Below are 18,638 nucleotides of genomic sequence, written 5' to 3'. Positions count from 1 at the left end.
GCTGGCAGGTGGGACTAGATTGGGTTGGGATATCTGGTCAGCATGGACAAGTTGGACCGAAAGGTCTGTTTCCATGCTGTACATCTCCATGACTCTATGACCCACAATCACTACACTGTAGATGAAGGGCAGCAGATACATGAATCTGCAAGTTCCCCTCCGATTAGCTCATCATTCTGATTTTGAAACATATCACCATTGCTTCAGTGTTGCTGGTTCAGAATCTTGGAACTCCATCTTAAGGGCATAGTGGTAGCTGTACCAAATGGACCACAGCTGATCAAGAAGGTGCCTCACCACCACCTCCTCTGGGATAACTAGGGATGGGCAATACATGTGACACACACGGACTGTGAATTATTTTTAAAAAAATCAACTGTACCAAATAAAGGAATGTTAATTCAGCTGACCAGTTTGTTTTTAATGAAGTGTATTCTAATGCTTGACTAGGGCCCCTCCCATTCCCCTCCATAAAATCCCAAACTGTCCCTGCCAATCACCTAGACTTACCCTGGTTGAGGATCTATTGTTGTGTTCCTCATTGTTCTGCCTGTCGTCACAGCAGCACCCACTACTAAGCTGTGGCTGGGAATATTTCAATTTGTTATCCGTCCATCTATAGTCATTTAAATATTATGAGGCATGAGACAGTAAGAGTTATGAGATAAAAAGCGAAGTTAGTCTGGATAAGCAAAGGCTACTGCATGAATTTAAAAGGTTAGTGATTACTTATAGGGAAAACCATTGCTGTCTTTAACAGACTTTATAAGTGTAAATACTTGAAACATGATTTAAGTGTTTACAAAGGATGTAAGGCAAGAAAAAAAAGAGGCTGGCAAAATAAATTTACAAAGCAAAAATCTTGCATCTAAGAAGGGTACAGGCTTTGATAAATACCTTGTTTGATGGTTTGTGATGTGGTTGCATGTAGCGTGTGCAATCACGCTACATCTGTAAGGATAGCAATGCAGTTGCTATCAGTGCTTTATACTATCTGCATACAGACAACTGGTTGAGGGTGGCTACAACAAAGTTGCCAAGGTAAGCCTAACCAGCAGTGCTGTTTGCTAGGTGTATGATCCAATTCTGCATGTCAATGTTGCCTGTCAATGTTTAATGTTGTGCTATTCTTGCACCCTTTTTTCATCATACTACTTAGTCAAGCTGCCTGTGCCATCTTTGCACACTGTAAAGAACATACGGTCATTATATTGTCTTGGTTCACAAAGTGTATCCAAATGGTTCTTCAGATTCAGTGAAATGTAGTTAAGAGAAGATTCAACATTGTAAATGTACTTAAACATGAACATTTATTAGGTAAATAGAGATGAGAGAGAAAGGGAAGAAACAATAAGCCTCTCGCCCTTCTGCCCATCGGGAATTCATCCCTGGAGTGGAGGCTTAGGTTTGTTCCTGGCACTGTTCGCGATCCTGGTCTGAAGGGAAGTCCAATGATTCAAAATGAAACACACATTCTTAAAAACAAGTTGCTTGTGCCATCTTTGGCACATACAGGAATGTGAGTCACCCATCACAGGACTTACTCAAGGTCATGCAGCTGTCAATTATAATCAACAAGTCTAATCCATCTTATGCATGTATCTTATGCATGTACTTGAACACATGATGCATGGATGGCCATCTAGATCAACTACAGATAGGTGTTGGCTGTCATATCTGCTTTTGGAAATACAACTGTCTGGTCACCCTACTGTTAGCATTCATTTTGAAATAATACTGTGGATTGTGCTGAACTGGGCAGCATTGCGTTTTTGACATATAAGCATGGAGCATATTGTCTGATATGGCAATAATCCTTATGTCAAGCCTGGAAAGAAATGAAAGCGGAGGTTGAGGATGGAAATGATTTTAATTACCACTGAAATGATCATCCTTATTGTGAATGCTAATTACGGATGTTACAAGTTTACTCATTGTGAATTTGCAGAATCACTTTGGTGCATTCATAAGCATTCATGTGCCTTCGAATAAGATTGATCCCAAAATAATAAATTCAGGCAATGCTGCTCCAGTGCTGTCTAATTTTCCTGGCATGCCTTTTTTCACTTCAAGACATCCTATTCAGTGATGCTGCTTATAATTGAGACTTTCCAACTCAGGCAACATCTTAATGAATTCCCTCTGCACCTTTTTCCATGCATTCGCATCCTTCTGAATGTGTGCAATTCTAGTGATCAAACTGTGTTCCATTTGCAGACTAACCAATGCTCTAAAGTTTCAACAAGACTTTCCTGCTCCTGTATTCTACACCATATCTTTCCTGTGTCTCTCCCATCACCTGATATCTGTCCCTCTCCCCTTCCCACCCCCATTCCCTAGTCTCCTCCCCTCTCTCTCCCTTCTCACATGCTCATTTCTTTCTGTCTCACTCTTCCCCACCCTGGCGCCACTCTCTCTTGCCCTTACACCCATCTGTACCTCCCATTGTGCACACACACCCACCCACTGGCACCTATTCAAAGGTGGTAACAACCTGTACCTTCCTTGATGTAAATCAATCTGGGCCTTAAAGCATAATTCACAACAGCACTCCCTGTACTGTTCCAGTTTACCCAAAATTAAATGGACTGTTCCAAAACGTTAAGATCATTTGTTATAACCCTGAAGTTTGTAATTTAAGGGGAAGAGAGATTTGTCTGCAGCATTTTGCTGTGTTCTGGAATGTATTGCTTGAAAACATGGAAGCAGATAAAAAGTAAGTCTTGAAAAGGGAATTGAATATGTCTTCGGAAAAAATCTAGGCAGAGTTATGGAGAAAGGACAGAGGAGTGGAACAAATTGAATGGCTTACAAAGACATCATGGGTTAGCATTTCCTCCTAAGATAGAAAGTTTAGTGCCTTTGAAGAATTATGATATCGAGACAAGATACAGGCAGACTTGTCCAAAATATTGTGCTTGTCATTGATCTGGCTTTCTCAAAAAGGTTGTGCATACACACTGCCTATTTCACAAACAAGTCCTCTTAAATAAGTGAAATCTCTATAGTCAATGAGACTATATCTCAGTCTTGAACCTCACATAATCTTTACCAATCAGCAATTTTCAAATCTAGCAAATGGAGACTGCTCATTACTTAGGTACAAGAATTTCATCTGAAATATTACAGGTCTAGATAATACAGAATGCATCAAGAAGCATATTGACTGAAGACAAATAGAATATGTAGCTATACCCATCATCAAAGTTATAGTCTTATGTTTAAATAAATTACATTCCTCTTTCGTCACAAGTTTTGACTCAAAATGATACTCAAATTTGTTAGTGGTATCTGATTGCTCAGCTTTTTTTGCATTATATCTTGCATGTGACTGCATGGGAATGCTTTTCCACTGTGAAACCTGCCATAAGCTAATGATGCTGCAGCTGCCAGTAACTAGTAGAAGAATTTCCTGGCCAAATCAGGAAATGCTCCATGTCATGATCCAAACTTTCCTGCCCAGTTCTATTGCTATTAAACTAAGACTAATTTAGAGCACCAAAGTGATATGGGTGTTTTTCAATTTAAATTTCACTGTAAATATATCACATCATATTGGTTTCACTTTATTTATGTGTGCACCACCCTTATTTATTGAGACTAGCTTAGTCAGGCTACTAAATACACTGACATGCATTGATGGTTATAGGGAAGTTGTCCTTCACTGTGGAAAAAAACACTGTTGTGGGTTGGTTTCACTCTTTATTGAATGTTCTTGAATGAACACTGAGTGTTGTGTTCATCATTCCAAGGGACATGGCTGAATGTGCTCAGCTGGCCCTCCCTTCTGCGCATTGTAAAGGACATTGTCTTTCCGAGATCATTCTTGGTGGGATAATTGAAATGCGTAGGCGAACTGTAAAACTTCTTCCAGCCAGCAACCTGAGATTGGCATGCATTTAGACAGTATTGGCATTAGACTTAAAGCCCTCATTTTCCTATTATGACCAGCTGAACTGCCCCACCACATCCAGGACCAGGGCCCTTCCCACCTCTGACCTCTGTGCCCCTGACCCACCCTCTGGCCTCCCATGAATCCCTGTTCCACTGCACGTGCTCTCAATTGTACCATTGACTCACTGTTTTTGATCCTGAGCCTGCCATTCTTCTACTTCTGTCTTTTCGCATTGTAGAATTAAACCAGGAAAACCGCTAACCTCGGACGTACCACTCAAAATCAACTGGTGCCTTACTCCTTATACAGATGTGATCTGAGTGGGATTTTTGTGCCCATTTGAAGTTAGGACTTTATTAAAGACAATGCCTATGTTAGTGAGTAATCATAACATGCAAATGCTTTGAATACAAATCTGCTGCAGGCCAGCTTGAGGCTCAATGTGCCATAGATTGTCTGCTGACTTTACCTCTACATCTCAACCTGCTGTCAGCAAACCAACATTCTGTATCCCACTTAATCCCATCACCCTGCACACCACGTTTCCCACTCATGCTGTGTTCTCATTTTTTTTCAGTCAGTGCCACCATGCAGCAGTCTCTCCAGCCTAGAGGAGTTTTCAGGCCAACCATGATGCATTTTCATATGTTTACCGTTTCAGAATCTCAATGGCTACAGCACAAAAGGAAGTCATTTGGCCTATCATGTTTGTGCTGGAAATTTACCCACTTGCCTTTTCCCTATAGCCCTACCTACTTCTCAAATTCACGATAATCCAGTTCCTTTTTGAAAGCCTCATTTGACACTAGATTTCCGTTTATGATAAAGTCTAACATACTATTAGCCGTCCTAATAGCTTGCTGCAAGTGTATGTTAGCCTTTAGAGACGATTCAAAGGACACCCATAACCCTTTGGACATTTCCAACCTCTCAATTTAAGAAACATTTTGTACCTACCATGGTGCATAACCTCATGTTTTTACACGAATGATGCTGCATGCTTTATTAACCGCTTTCTCAACCTGTCCTGCCATCTTCAGTGATTTCTGCATATACATTCCAGGTCCATTTGCTCCTGTAGCCATTTTAGAATTGGCCCCTTTATATTGCCTTTCCACATTCTTCCTACCAAAGTGAATTACTTCATACTTCTCCACATAAAATTTTATATGCCACTTGTCCTTCCATTCCAGTTCTGTACTGTATCTTCCACGTGGTACATAATACCTGGGAGGATCAGATCAGCAGATCTGCTTGGATGTTGAAATTGTGCCAGTGCACCAAGGTATAGGTAATTAACTTTTACCAGAATAACAGTACAAGTGATGTAGGCACATCCATGGGAACAATTGCAGGATCTTGGCCCTGCAGAATGGTGCTTGTTTCCATATCAAGATGGTTTGTAGTTTAGAAAATAATTTGCAGGCAACGAGTTTGCCATGGGTCTGCTGCCTTTAGCCTTCCAGTTGTTACAGATTTGTAGATTTGGCTGGTGCCCTTTAAGATGGGAAGGGGGTAGTTCTTAAGGATGGGAGAAATCCTTAATTCCTATTCAGATTTACTTAAATAAAATTCTGAAAATTCATTTATATGCTAGGTGTCTGAAACCCTTCATTCTTACTGTAATTTTTAATTTCCTAAATCGCTTTAGCTATCAGAGTTATCTTTCGTCTCTAAAGGATCTTTCTCTTTTTGATAGCGATAGATTGTCACAACTTGCAACACAAGTTGAAGCCACGTGGAACAGTCCATCTTCCAAAGCTCCACCAGCACTATTCCCCCACCTTTTCATCCACTACATTGATGACTGTACCGGTGCCACTTTGTGCTTCCACAAGGAGGCTGAACAGTTCATCAACTTCACGAACGCATTCCACTCAACCTTAAGTTCACCTGCACCATCTCGGACACCTCCCTCCCCTTCCTGGACCTCTCCATCAACGGTGACTGGCTTAACATGGACATTTACTACACACCAACTGACTCCTCCAGATACCTCGACTACGTCTCCTCCCACCCTGCCTCCTCTAAAAATGCTATCCCTATTCCCAATTCCTTCGCCTCTCTTGCATCTGCTCCCAGAGGGACTAATTCTGCCACAGAACCCACCAGAAGGCCTCCTTCGCAATTTCCCCTCCCATGTAGTTGTTGATGCCCTCTAGCACATCTCATCCACTTCCCGCACTCTGCCCTCAAACCACAACAAGGAGGACCCCCCCCCCCCCCCCAAGTCCTTACCTTCCACCCCACCAACCTCTGTTTACATCTCATCCTCCACCCTTTCTGCCACCTACAAACAGACCCCACCAGGGGATATATTTCCCTCCCCACCCCTATCCACATTTCATAAAGACCATTCCGCGACTCCCACGTAAGGTCAATGCGCCCCACCAATCCACCCTCCCTCCCTGCACCTTCCTCTGCTACGGCAAGCATTGCAAAACCTACGCCCATACCTCCCCCCCCCTTACTCCTCTCCAAGGCCACAAAGAAGCCTTACACACCCGTCAGAGATTTACCTGCACTTCCACACACATTATCTGCTGTATCCGTTGCTCCTGATGTGGTCTCCTCTACGTTGGGGAGACAGGATGCCTACTTGCGGCACGCTTCAGAGAACATCTCCAGGACACATGCGCGAAACAACCTCATCTTCCACCTCGGGACCCTCCAACCACATGGGATCAATGTTGATTTCACCAGTTTCCTCATTTCACCTCCCCTTCCCCCACCTTATCCCAGATACAACCTTCCAACTCGGCACCACCCTCTTGACCTGTCCTACCTATCCATCTTCCTTTCCACCTATCCGTTCCACCTTCCCCTCCAACCTACCACCTTCACCTGCAACTTCATCTCCCTAGCACATTCCCAGCTACCTTCTCTGCCCCCCAAATCCAACCCCCTCCCATTTATCTCTCAGCCTCCTTGGGTACCCCCCCCCCCCCCCCCCCCCCCCACCCCAAATTCCTGATGAAGAGCTTATGCTCGAAACGTTGACTCTCCTGCTCCTTGGATGCTGCTGACCTGCTGTGCTTTTCCCAACTTTCTATATACACAGGTCAGGAGGCCCTGTATGAGAGGATTAGGTACAGATAATTGCAGAGTTAACACCAGGATAGCATCAGAATATAGCGTTGAGGACCTTGTGGCAATGCCGTTGGATGTTTTATGATCTCACATAGGTGGACAAGTCAGTGGATACATCTTCAAGTGCTCTATTTTTAACACTGTACCATTAACCTCAGCTACTATTTAATTTACCATGCCCCCAATTGTTCACCTGCCTACAGTCAGGAGGAGATATGGTGCAGACATAATGTAATCAGTAATCCAAAGGTCCAGGATAATTTTTGAGGGATGCAAGTTCAAGTCCCATAATTGAGCTGAAAATGTGTTGCTGGAAAAGCGCAGCAGGTCAGGCAGCATCCAAGGAACAGGAGAATCAACGTTTTGGGCATAAGCCCTTCTTCAGGAATGAGGAAAGTGTGTCCAGCAGGCTGAGATAAAAGGTAGGGAGGAGGGACTTGGGGGAGGGGCGTTGGAAATGTGATAGGTGGAAGGAAGTCAAGGTGAGGGTGATAGGCCGGAGTGGGGTGGGGGCGGAGAGGTCAGGAAGAAGATTGCAGGTTAGGAAGGCGGTGCTGAGTTCGAGGGATTTGACTGAGACAAGGTGGGGGGAGGGGAAATGAGGAAACTGGAGAAATCGGAGTTCATCCCTTGTGGTTGGAGGGTTTCCAGGCGGAAGATGAGGCGCTCTTCCTCCAACCGTCGTGTTGCTATGGTCTGGCGATGGAGGAGTCCTAATTGTCAGGTACTGGAATTTAAATTCAGCTAATAATTTGAGAATATAAAGCTGCTTTCACTTGAGATGTCCATGAAATTTTACTTAATTGTTGTCAAAACTCATTTGGTTTATTACTATCCTGAGGGAAGAAAATCTGTCATCCTTACCTGGTCTAGCCTACATGTGACTGCAGACGCACAGCAATGTGGTTGACTCTTAACTGTGTCAAACCACACAGTTTAGGGCAAATGGGGATGCGCAACAATAGCAGACCAGGCCGGAGATCCCATTAGAAAATAAAGAAACTCATGCCAAATGTTTTTAATCTTTATCTCATCTTCTTGCATTTCTGTGTGTCACGCCCACATCTGTCAGCTTCCACCTACTGTCAGCTGTCCAACCATGGCAAGCATATGGCAGCCACAAGCAAGTTTCAACACATTCCCCTCTATCTCGCAGGAAAAGTTGGCATTCAGTCAGTGCCAACAGGAACAAATTAGAGGTGGAAGAGTGTGACTGGAGATTAGAATTCTGTACGGAAAAGAGGCTATTGGCCATTAACCGGGCCCTTGCTGATGATGTGACTTCTAGTGGAGGGCTGTAGATGCTGAGGATGATATTCTCTTGTCTAATCAATTCTCCCTCATCCCTAACTGTTTTGGCTTACAAGCTGCAGAAGATGTAAGCATATACCACTTACTGTCTCTGCTTTCCTAACTACATGGAACTTTTGTTCCCTCTAATTTATAGTGGCTGTGTGTGACCTATTTGTTGTCCTGCATAGTGCATTTAAATTTGTTGGATGATTATGGACCTCACAAGGAGCATTTGGTCATGTAGTCTATTTATAGCACCATAGGATACAGGCCATTTGACCCATCATGTTTCCACTGGTATTCAAAGCACTAATGTGATTCTCAACCCCAATCTCCTGCATTCTCCCTGTACCTCTTGATCCTGTTACTAATCAAGAACTAATCACTGTCCTAAAGACACTTGGTGACTTGGTCTCCATAGCCTTCTGCCATACATGCTATATTCTAATTTGCTGGGCACATGCAGCTCAGATGAAGTATTGAATCTAATCATTAATTTCTTTTTTCCCTTTTCAAATATGATAAGCTGTTACTTGTCCAGGCAGATCAGAACGCAAAAGGCAAAGGCACATGAATTCACTCTTGTATCCATCAATTTGTTTCCACTGCCTATAATTTAGAAGAGAGCATTGTGAAGGGCTCTGCGCATCTTGCAACACTGAGCACAAGTGTGAAGCTACCAGCAAGGGGAAAAAAAAGAAGAGCAACATTTGCCAATGGGCTAGGCGTTTGCATTAGTTCTGCTGCAAAGGACTCAGATGGAAAATTCAGTGGAGTCAGTCTCTCGGTTGACCGGGGTGCACATACCAAAATACACTGTGCCATAAAGCCTACTAGAGATTGAAACCCATCCATTCCACCGTGGAAGTGTGGTCAACTCCATGTGCATATGTGGAACCAACTGTGATGCAGTGTCCAATGGCTGATGGTCTTCACTTCCATTGTGCGCCATAACCTGAATGATGATGGGGAAAAAGATATGGAGAGCTGTTTAAATAACAAATACAGCAGCTGCAAAAAATTCCGCTTTTTGAAAAACTGAAGGTATGCGATGTGACTTCGCTGAAAGAAAGCTCAGGCTTTTACCGTCATTAAACCTCTGTGTTCAAAGGGGCTTTCAGAGTGCCATATAAGTCTAGTAACCCATCCTCCAACAAGGAGTACCTAGGAGCTGCACTGGAAGAGTGGGCAGTGCTCCGTGGAAACCAAAGTTTTGCCATCTTTCAGATGATGGCAGTCACACTAAGGTCCCTACCCACCTGGTTAATGCCCCTGACCAGCCAGCCCAAATTGCTACTGATTTGTTACAGTCTGAAATTCAACTTCTTTGGCCCAGAGGTACTTGTTGTTGCCCTTCAAAATCATCTGCCATCTTCCTGTAATGAAAGACAGCAACTTTCCATCAGCCATACTGCTGCCTCTGGAGTAGCACTGTGTAACAGCAGGCACGTGGAAGGAAGGTGTTTGGGAATGCGTAATGGTGATTTGTTTATTTTTATATATGAGGTGGCATGATTTCGCTTTTAAATTGGAATTGGAATATATATTTTATGGTGGTTTGTAATCTTTACATTTTGGGAAAGAGAATAATGTACTAGTTCATGCCTGAGCTAACATATGGGCATAGGATGGTTGATGCATGAGAAATTGTCATTTGAGGGTTTTGAATTCGTTATTGGGCGAGGAATGTTGCTGACTGGTCAGCATTTATTGCCTTTATTGATTACTGGTACAGTAGCGCCTCGACTTACGAACTTAATCTGTCCCGGGACCCGGTTCGTGAACCAAAAAGTTTGCAAACTGAATCCATTTTTGCCGTTATTTGGATAGCGTAAGAATGCTTGGACGTAGCAACGAACACTGTTCGCAGCGCATGCGCCAAAGACAAACTGAATGAGATCACGCGGGGCCCGAGAGCCTTTGCGTTCAACAAGCACATAGCAAAGCAGAACAATGAAACCACGTGGTCGCACACGGGCTTTTTGCGTTCGTACCTTCGTTCATACCTTGACTTTCATACATATATTGAAGCAAAATTTTACATACAATCCTGTTCATAAACCGATTTGTTCGTGAACGGGGTCGTTTGTATGTTGAGGTGCTACTGTATTTCATTTGAATTGGTTGTCTACAGAAAGCCTCATGCCGGAATGGATCTGCCCAGATTGCAGGATGCCTTCCCCGTACGTGTTTTCTGCCTCTTCTCTGCCACTGCTACCTCCTTATTCTCTTGCTCCTCAGCTGCTTGTTTGACAGCTAATGGCAAAAGCTGTTCAAGGTTGTCAAGGTTGTGCAGCACATGGCATGTCACCGTGACTCTTGTGACCTGCTCAGCGCATGCTCACAGATTAGTTCAGGCAGAACAATCGTTACTCCATGTCAACGGGCTACTGTGTTGGTGTTCAGCTGAAAGCAGTGCTCATGATGTCTACTGAGCTACGTAACCAATAGTGACTGAGTTTTTTTTAAAATTCACTCATGGGATGTGGATGTGCTAACTGGGCCACAACTTACTGCCCGTCTGCAAATGGCCTTGCAAAGTGGTGAGCTGAATTCTTGAACTGCTACAGTCTGTGCACTGTAGGTAGGCCAACAATGCCATGAGGGAGAGAGTTTCAGGATTTTGACCCAGTGAGGCTAATGGAATGGCAATATATTTCCAAATCAAGATGGTGAGTGGCTTGGAGAGGAATTTGCTGCCCTGGTTCTTTTAGATGGTAATGATTGTGGATTTAGAAGGACTTGTGTGGATTTCTGCATTGGATCTGGTAGATAATGCTCAGTGCTGCTTTAGTGTGTCAGTGGAGGGACTTAATGTTTGTGGATGTGGTGCCAATCAAGCAGGCTGCTTTGTTCTGGATGGTCCCATAATGCTTAATTTACCGGTTAGCAATTACGGAGAAACTGAGGACTGCAGATGCTGGAGATTGAAATCAAAAAGTGCAGTGCTGGAAAAAGTGCAGCCGGTCAGGCAGCATCAGAGGAGCAGGAGAGTCGAAGTTTAGGGTATAAGCCTAATGAAGTGTCTCTTCCTGATGAAGTGTCTATGCAGGAAACGTCGATTCTCCTGCTCCTCGCATGCTGCCTGACCACCTGTGCTTTTCCAGCACTGCACTTTTCGACTCTGGTTAGCAAGTAAGAGATTAGATTAATAGTGCAGTGTCATAAATTCATCTTTCACCACAATAGTTGAGGATTTTAAATCTGGGACAAAAAGTTATTATAAGTAATGGTGATCACAAAGCCACTAGATTATTCTAAAAACCAAACTAGTTCACTAATGTCCTTTGGGGTAAAAAACATTCCATACCTCTCCTGTGTGACCTATGTATCTCCAGATCCATAGCGTGGTTGGCATCATATTTTTGGCAGATTCATGCCAGAAGTGCCAGCACTGTGGGGAAACATTTCAGAACATTAAGATACAATGTGACACCCAAACAACAGGTGCAGTTGTCATATCTCACTGGAGTAGCATGCTGGAAATCTAGCTATTCGTAGTATCTAAAAGATTTTATAAAAGTACACCAAATTCCTCAATTTAGACTTGGGTGCACAGCACAAAATGTGTACAACAAGAATTAAGCAGTTATGAAATGTAGTTGGCACATAATTGGGACTATGACTGGAGGGAATATCTTGGAACACAGTTCAATAACCCCAGTTTCACAGTGTTCACTGAGATAATCTTCTTGCATGTCAGGACTTGCTGTTCATTGATTCTCCTTTTCTGCAAATGTATTCCATTTCCTTGCAGGAGGTTCAAAGCAACTGGTTCACAAATTATAAAGTCACTCACTGATTCATTGGCTAAAAGCAACAGCTTATAGCAATTGGTAGGGGGAAACTAAGTTGGCTGTCTAAGGTATTTAATACAGCACCTTCCTTTCAGGAGGTCTGCAGGCTTCAGTTATCCCATTCACACCCACAGGCTGTTTAGTCACCTGGGAGCCAATGATATAGTCATTGACAGGCAGAGAAGGCCTTTGACATTGATGTTTGGAGTGATCAATTGTCAATCAGCTACTTGTTGGTTGGGGCGGCACGCTGCCTCACAGCGCCAGGGACCCGGGTTCGATTCCAGCCACGGGAGACTGTGCAAACTCCACACGGACAGTCTCCTTATATCTGCGTGGGTTTCCTCGGGGTGGCTCCGATTTCCTCCTCCAGTCCAAAAATGTGCAGGTTAGGTGAATTGGTCATGCTAATTTGTCCACAGAGTTAGGTGTATTAGTCAGGGGTAAATATGGGGAATGGGTCTGGTGGGTTACTCTTCGGAGGGTTGGTGTGGACTAGTTGGGCCGAAGGGCCTGTTTCCACACTTTAGGGAATCTAATCTAATCTAATCGAATGCCATTTGTACACAGTCGCTAACGCCAGTTTTTCTGCAATTAAACTTCTCCCACTGATTGAACAAACAACAATGTAAGCATAACTTACTGTTGGTAACTTGCTTTTTAAAAGTACATCAATCCCTTCCACGATCCTTGTTTTGTTTAAAACTGCTCTTGCCTATTTCAGTCAAAAATACAGGAATATAAAATTATACGATCTTTACATTATCAAACCCAATTTCACCTTGTCTGCAAGCATCTGGTGAAGATGGTGGCAGAGTAGGATGCTCTAACTGGAGATCTTTTTTTTTACTGTCTTTTCTTCCCACTTTGGTCTCTGGGTGGCTCTTAGCCTCTTCTCCCTGCGAGTCCCAGCCTGGTCTGTCAGCAGTTCATGGCAGGTCCCAGCCTGGTGTCTTGGTGGCTCTCAGCCTGATTTCTAGGCAGTACGTCGGCTGGTCTTTCAGCAGCTCATGGTGTTTTGGCTCAGTGTGCAAGTGAATTCTGGATTTGGTATGTTCCTGAGGCACTGGGGGAGATTGGAGAGGTGACTGTCGCTGCAGCAGTGATGGTATCTGCAGCCACAACATCGAGAACAGACAGCAGAGTGAGACAGGTGGAGAACTCAAAGATGTTCAACTTATTCCTTAATTTTCCTAGTTTAAACTACAAAAGACTTAATGTTATTTATTATCTATTTCTTTATTTTTCTGCTATTCTATGAAGTAATGCTTAACTTTTTAACTCTCGTTTCTCTTACTACTTTGTACTAAGCTTTTTGTTGGTACCTTGGTACCTAAGATGGCGCCACTTTTCACTGTACTCCTGTACTTATGTACTTGAGTACATGACAATAAAATCTAAAATCTAATTGTAGCAATGCTACCACTAGGTGGAGCGCTACATGTACATGTGCAAGATCACACCAGCCTTCCTTAGAGGCTGCAACAGGGTGACCATTAAAGCAACTTTAAAATGTGATCCTGCCAGAAAGTGGAAGAAGTCAATCCATATCTGTTCCCCATTCTTCAGTTTAAAATGGCACAAGAGAATCATCAGAGGCAAACAGTGCCATAGAGGCAAATATCTATGACAGTTGCATTTTAATTGGAATGGGGCACTGGTCATGACAAAACATCACAACTGCAAGTCTGAGCACCTATAAACCAACATCAAACCAAGTTGCGCCAGTTTGTCTGAGAACATACAGTCCTAGAAGCAATTTGAACAGCAGTCAGATTGAGGCATACACTGTGTCAGGGAAGTTGGTTGCACATGAGCAAATGGTTTAGATGCCATCTTTTAATGTATTGGGAATAGATATTCCATTTTGTCTCTTCTCCACCTTCTGTTTTATGACTGAATTTATCCTAATAGAATGTCTTATTACTGTAAAATGTGCAAATTCTTCCTCACATTATTCAATGCCAGAAAAGTGTTAACAGGATACATATTGCAATATGTTCTTCTGCAGTTCACTGTTTCAGTTTACTTTCTTTTTATTGCAGCTTTTATGACCATGGCCATCATCTTGCTGCATACTTTCTGGAGTGTGATATTCTTTGATGGATTTGAGAAGAAACGATGGTTCGCTGTGGTATCAGTTATTGGAACACACTTGCTAGTATCAGGACTGGTGAGATGTCTACTCTTAAATATATTTTAATTTAATGTGCGCACTCTCTGAAACATATATATTTGTGCCAGAACTGTTTCTGTATGATGTGTCATTTGGTGGTTTCTGTGTCGAATATTCATTATCACATGATCTCAGAATTGTTTTGCAATAATGGAAAAGTGTGAACGATCTTAATGTTAAATATTTTATTTGATATTATTTTTGGTTATGAGCATTAGTGGCCAGGCTAGCATTTATTGCTCTCATGAAGGTTGTGATGAGCTGTCTGCTTATTTGCTGCAGTTTTTTTGGTAATGATTTGGATGTGAGCATAAGAGGTACAATTAGTAAGTTTGCAGATGACACCAAAATTGGAGGTATAGTGGACAGCGAAGAGGGTTACCTCAGTTTCCACTGGATCTAGACCAGATGGGCCAATGGACTGAGGTGGCAGATGGAGTTTAATTCAGATAAATGCGAGGTGCTGCATTTTGAGAAAGCAAATCTTAGCAGGACTTATACACTTAATGGTAAGGTCCTAGGGAATGTTGCTGAATAAAGAGATCTTGGAGTGCAGGTTCATAGCTCCTTGAAAGTGGAGTCACAGGTAGATAGGATAGTGAAGAAGGCGTTTGGTATGCTTTCCTTTATTGGTCAGAGTATGAGTACAGTAGTTGGAAGGTCATGTTGCGGCTGTACAGGACATTGGTTAGGCCACTGTTGGAATATTGAGTGCAATTCTGGTCTCCTTCCTATTAGAAAGATGTTGTGAGACTTGAAAGGGTTCAGAAAAGATTTACAAGGATGTTGCCAGGGTTGGCGGATTTGAGCTATAGGGAGAGGCTGAACAGGCTGGGGCTGTTTTCCCTGGAGCGTCGAAGGCTAAGGGGTGATCTTACAGAGGTTTACAAAATTATGAGGGGCCTGGATAGGATAAATAGACAAAGTCTTTTCCCTGGGATCGGGGAGTCCAGAACGAGAGGGCATAGGTTTAAGGTGAGAGGGGAAAGATATAAAAGAGACCTAAGGGGCAACTTTTTCACGCAGAGGGTGTACGTGTATGGAATGAGCTGCCAGAGGACGTGGTGGAGGCTGGTACAATTGCAATATTTAAGAGGCATTTGGATGGGTAAATGAATAAGAAGGGTTTGGAGGGATATGGGCCAGGTGCTGGCAGGTGGGACTACATTGGGTTGGGATGTCTGGTTGGCGTGGACAGGTTGGACCAAAGGGTCTGTTTCCATGCTGTACATCTCTATGACTCTAAGTACATACACAATGCTACAGGGAAGGTCTACCTGCAGAAAAAATAGACTACAGCACAATTAGTGTACGTGAAATTGCACGGGAATTTTCACTGGGTGTTTGGGAGGGGGGGGAGAGAAGAGATTGTTGCATCCGCATAGGCCCATAATCCGACTAGAGTTGTCAAAAGGTCACTTGAAAATTGAGTGGGAACTCTAGCAGAATTCTTCCTTTATCACATGGGGATAGTGAGGTCTATTTCATTATTTCTTTGCCATTCTTTGTTATTAGTGAACTCGATTAAAGTCAAGGATTAAATTCCTATCATTTAAATGACATTATATTTTGAATAGCTAGTACTGAAGTACCATTATAAATTGAGAATTCCCATAGGAATATAGAAACAGGAATAGGTAATTTGGCTGCTCAAACCACTCTTTTGTTGACTGAGATTACAGCTGATCTGTGATATCTTTATATTTCTTAACACCTTTAATATTTACCGTGACAGACTTTTGTTAGGAAAAATTAAGTTTGTCTGTCTTAATGCTTCTGAAAACATGAATTTATATTTCTAAACTATTTCCATATGTGTAGGAATTATTTCCAAATTTCATTGCTGAGTGATTTAATTCTAATTTTTAGACTAAGCCCCTCATCCCAGGGATATTTTTGGTGTCACCATCGTCCACAAATGGAATTGTACCAGCCATATAAGCGCAGTGACTACAAGAGCAATTCAGAGGTTGGAAATCCTGAAGCAAGTAATTTGCTTCCTGTCTCCTCAAAATCTCCCACCATCTACCACGCGCAAGAATTAAGTTGAATAGATGAAGATGGTGCCCAGGGAGAGAGGAAAAAGAAGAGGCAGATAAAAGGATTGCTGATGATAAGCCAGGAAAATGAGAAATGCTGGATGGCTGCTAATAGGGACTAGGAATAATTAAAAATAGATTGGGAGCAACTCATACAGAACAGCCACTGGGATAGTGGGGTAACGAAGATGGAAGAAAGTGTTCATGCTCTGAAGTTGTTAAACTCCATATTGAGTCCCGAGGGCTGTAAGGCACCTAGGTGGAAAGTGAGATGTTCCTCCAGCTGGTGCTGAGCTTTGCTGGAGCACTACCACAGGCCTAAGACAGAGACGCTGGCCAGGGCATGCAGTGGTGTGTTGAAGTTACAGGCTGTTGAAAGCTTGGAATTATTTTCATGTACAGAGCGTAGGTACCTAACAAAGCAGTCTGTGTTTCGTCTTCCCAATCTAGAGGAGAACACATTGTGATCAGCAGATATGGTAGACTAATTTAAATGAAGTGCAGGTAAACCATTGTCTGAAACCTTGGGTAGTGAGGAGGTAGTAGGTAAACAGGCAAATTCTGGACCTTTTGTGATTGAATGGGAAGGTGTGGCAGGAGTGTGAGGAGGTAGGAGGTAGGATACAAAGATAGGTGGCGGCACAAATAGTGTTGAGGAAGTGGGGAGACTTCAGAAAGACTAGGAGAATGGGCAAACAATGGGCAGATGGAATACAATGTGAGTTTATGCACTTTGGTGAGAAGATAGAGGCATTGATTATTTTCTAAATGAGGAAAAGCTTTGGGAATCTGAAACTTAAAGGGACTTAGGAGCCCTAGTTCAGGGTTGTCCTAAGGTTAACACGCAGGTTTGGTTGGCAATTAGGGAGGCAAATACAACATTAGTATTCATTTCATTTGGGCCCCGTATGAAAGGAAGAGCGTGCTGGCCTTGTAAGGGATTCAGAGGAGATCCACAAGACTGATCCTGGGAAGGAAAGGCTTGGATATTGACAAATGGTTGAGGACGCTGGGTATGTACTCAATAGAGTTTAGAAGAATAAAGGGGATCTAATTGAAACTTAAGAGGCCTAGATAAAGTGGATGTGGAGAAGATGTGCCTACTAATAGGAGAGCGTAGGACCCTGATTCCTGATGAAGGGCTTTTGCCGAAACGTCAATTTCGAAGCTCCTTGGATGCTGCCTGAACTGCTGTGCTCTTCCAGCACCACTAATCCAGAATCTGGTTTCCAGCATCTGCAGTCATTGTTTTTACCCCGAGCGAAGGGCCAACCCTTCAGCTCTGAGATAAGGAAGAATTTCTTGTGCCAGAGGATGGTGAATCTGGAAATCATTGTTGCAGAGGGCCATGGAGGCGAAGTCATTGAGTGTATTTAAGGCATAGATAAATAGGTTCTAGATTAGTAAGGGGATTAAAGGTTATGGGGAAAAGGCAAGAGAATGGGGGTTGAGAAACATATCAGACTGATCGAATGGCAGAGCAGACTTGATGGGTTGAATGGCCTTGTTCTGCTTCTAGATCTTATGGTCTAGGGGTTGGGAGTGGAGGAGGAGCGGACTAGAGTGTCATGGAGGGAATGTCCCTGTTGGTATGAGTTATTTTACTGGAATGTTCCTTGCAAGCATTGTTGCATGTAAACAATTGCTGTGGTCATGCAAACCTAAATTTTAGTAAAATAATTTAAATATAAACTGAATTTAAAGTTACCGTGCTCTCAAATTTTATAGCTTGCATCTACACCCTATGCTGTTTTAGAAAATATGTCCTTGAGATTCTCTTTAAAACATTCCACGATGTTCAAGATCTATTTGTCCATGTATTCGTCTAATTTTAAAGCCAAACATGTCGTTTGCTGTTCAGCAACATAATTGTTATTTTATACTACAATTTCAGCCTAACCAGTAGACATAACTGTACAAGGCATATCAGACTACAGTGTTTGTTCTTTGCAATCCTACAGACGTTTCTGAATCCAATCTATGAAGGCAGCCTTATTCCAGCATACATGATTATGGCTCTTATGGCCACTTGGGCTTACTTTACAGCAGGTGGATCATTGCAAAATCTTCAACACTTCTTCATGTGTAAGTCCATCTTATTTAAATTTTGTATTATGGATTTATAATCCTATCAGAAATACCCATGTTAGGTCTTCATTTTTATATAATAGCAACCATTTAGAAGCATTTTACAGAAAAATGTTCCAACTTTTGCACTGGAAGCTAAAGTAGGGAGCAAAGGAGATGTAAAAAGTTTTAGGTCAGTTGTACATTTAAACAGACTTTTGGAAAAATATATTTGTTGTTGACATATAAAAATTTGTACGTTAGGTGCTTGTAAAGTAGAA

At 42.6% G+C, this 18,638-nt stretch overlaps 1 protein-coding gene across 2 annotated transcripts in view; it reads left to right on the top strand.

Moving 5' to 3' along the window:
• Positions 1-18,638, top strand: part of LOC140478833 (gamma-secretase subunit Aph-1b-like) — a 104,709-nt gene that overhangs the window by 73,826 nt on the left and 12,245 nt on the right. For both annotated transcript variants that reach the window (XM_072572299.1, XM_072572289.1), the window contains 2 exons: positions 14,121-14,248; positions 18,252-18,375. In XM_072572299.1, the coding sequence (XP_072428400.1) occupies positions 14,121-14,248; positions 18,252-18,375 (252 nt within the window). The remainder of the gene's footprint in view (positions 1-14,120; positions 14,249-18,251; positions 18,376-18,638) is intronic.

Source organism: Chiloscyllium punctatum, chromosome 1, assembly GCF_047496795.1.
Source record: "Chiloscyllium punctatum isolate Juve2018m chromosome 1, sChiPun1.3, whole genome shotgun sequence".
NCBI lineage: Eukaryota > Metazoa > Chordata > Chondrichthyes > Orectolobiformes > Hemiscylliidae > Chiloscyllium > Chiloscyllium punctatum.
Note: the sequence above shows the minus strand (reverse complement) of the source record. Positions and strands in the feature narration are given on the sequence as shown.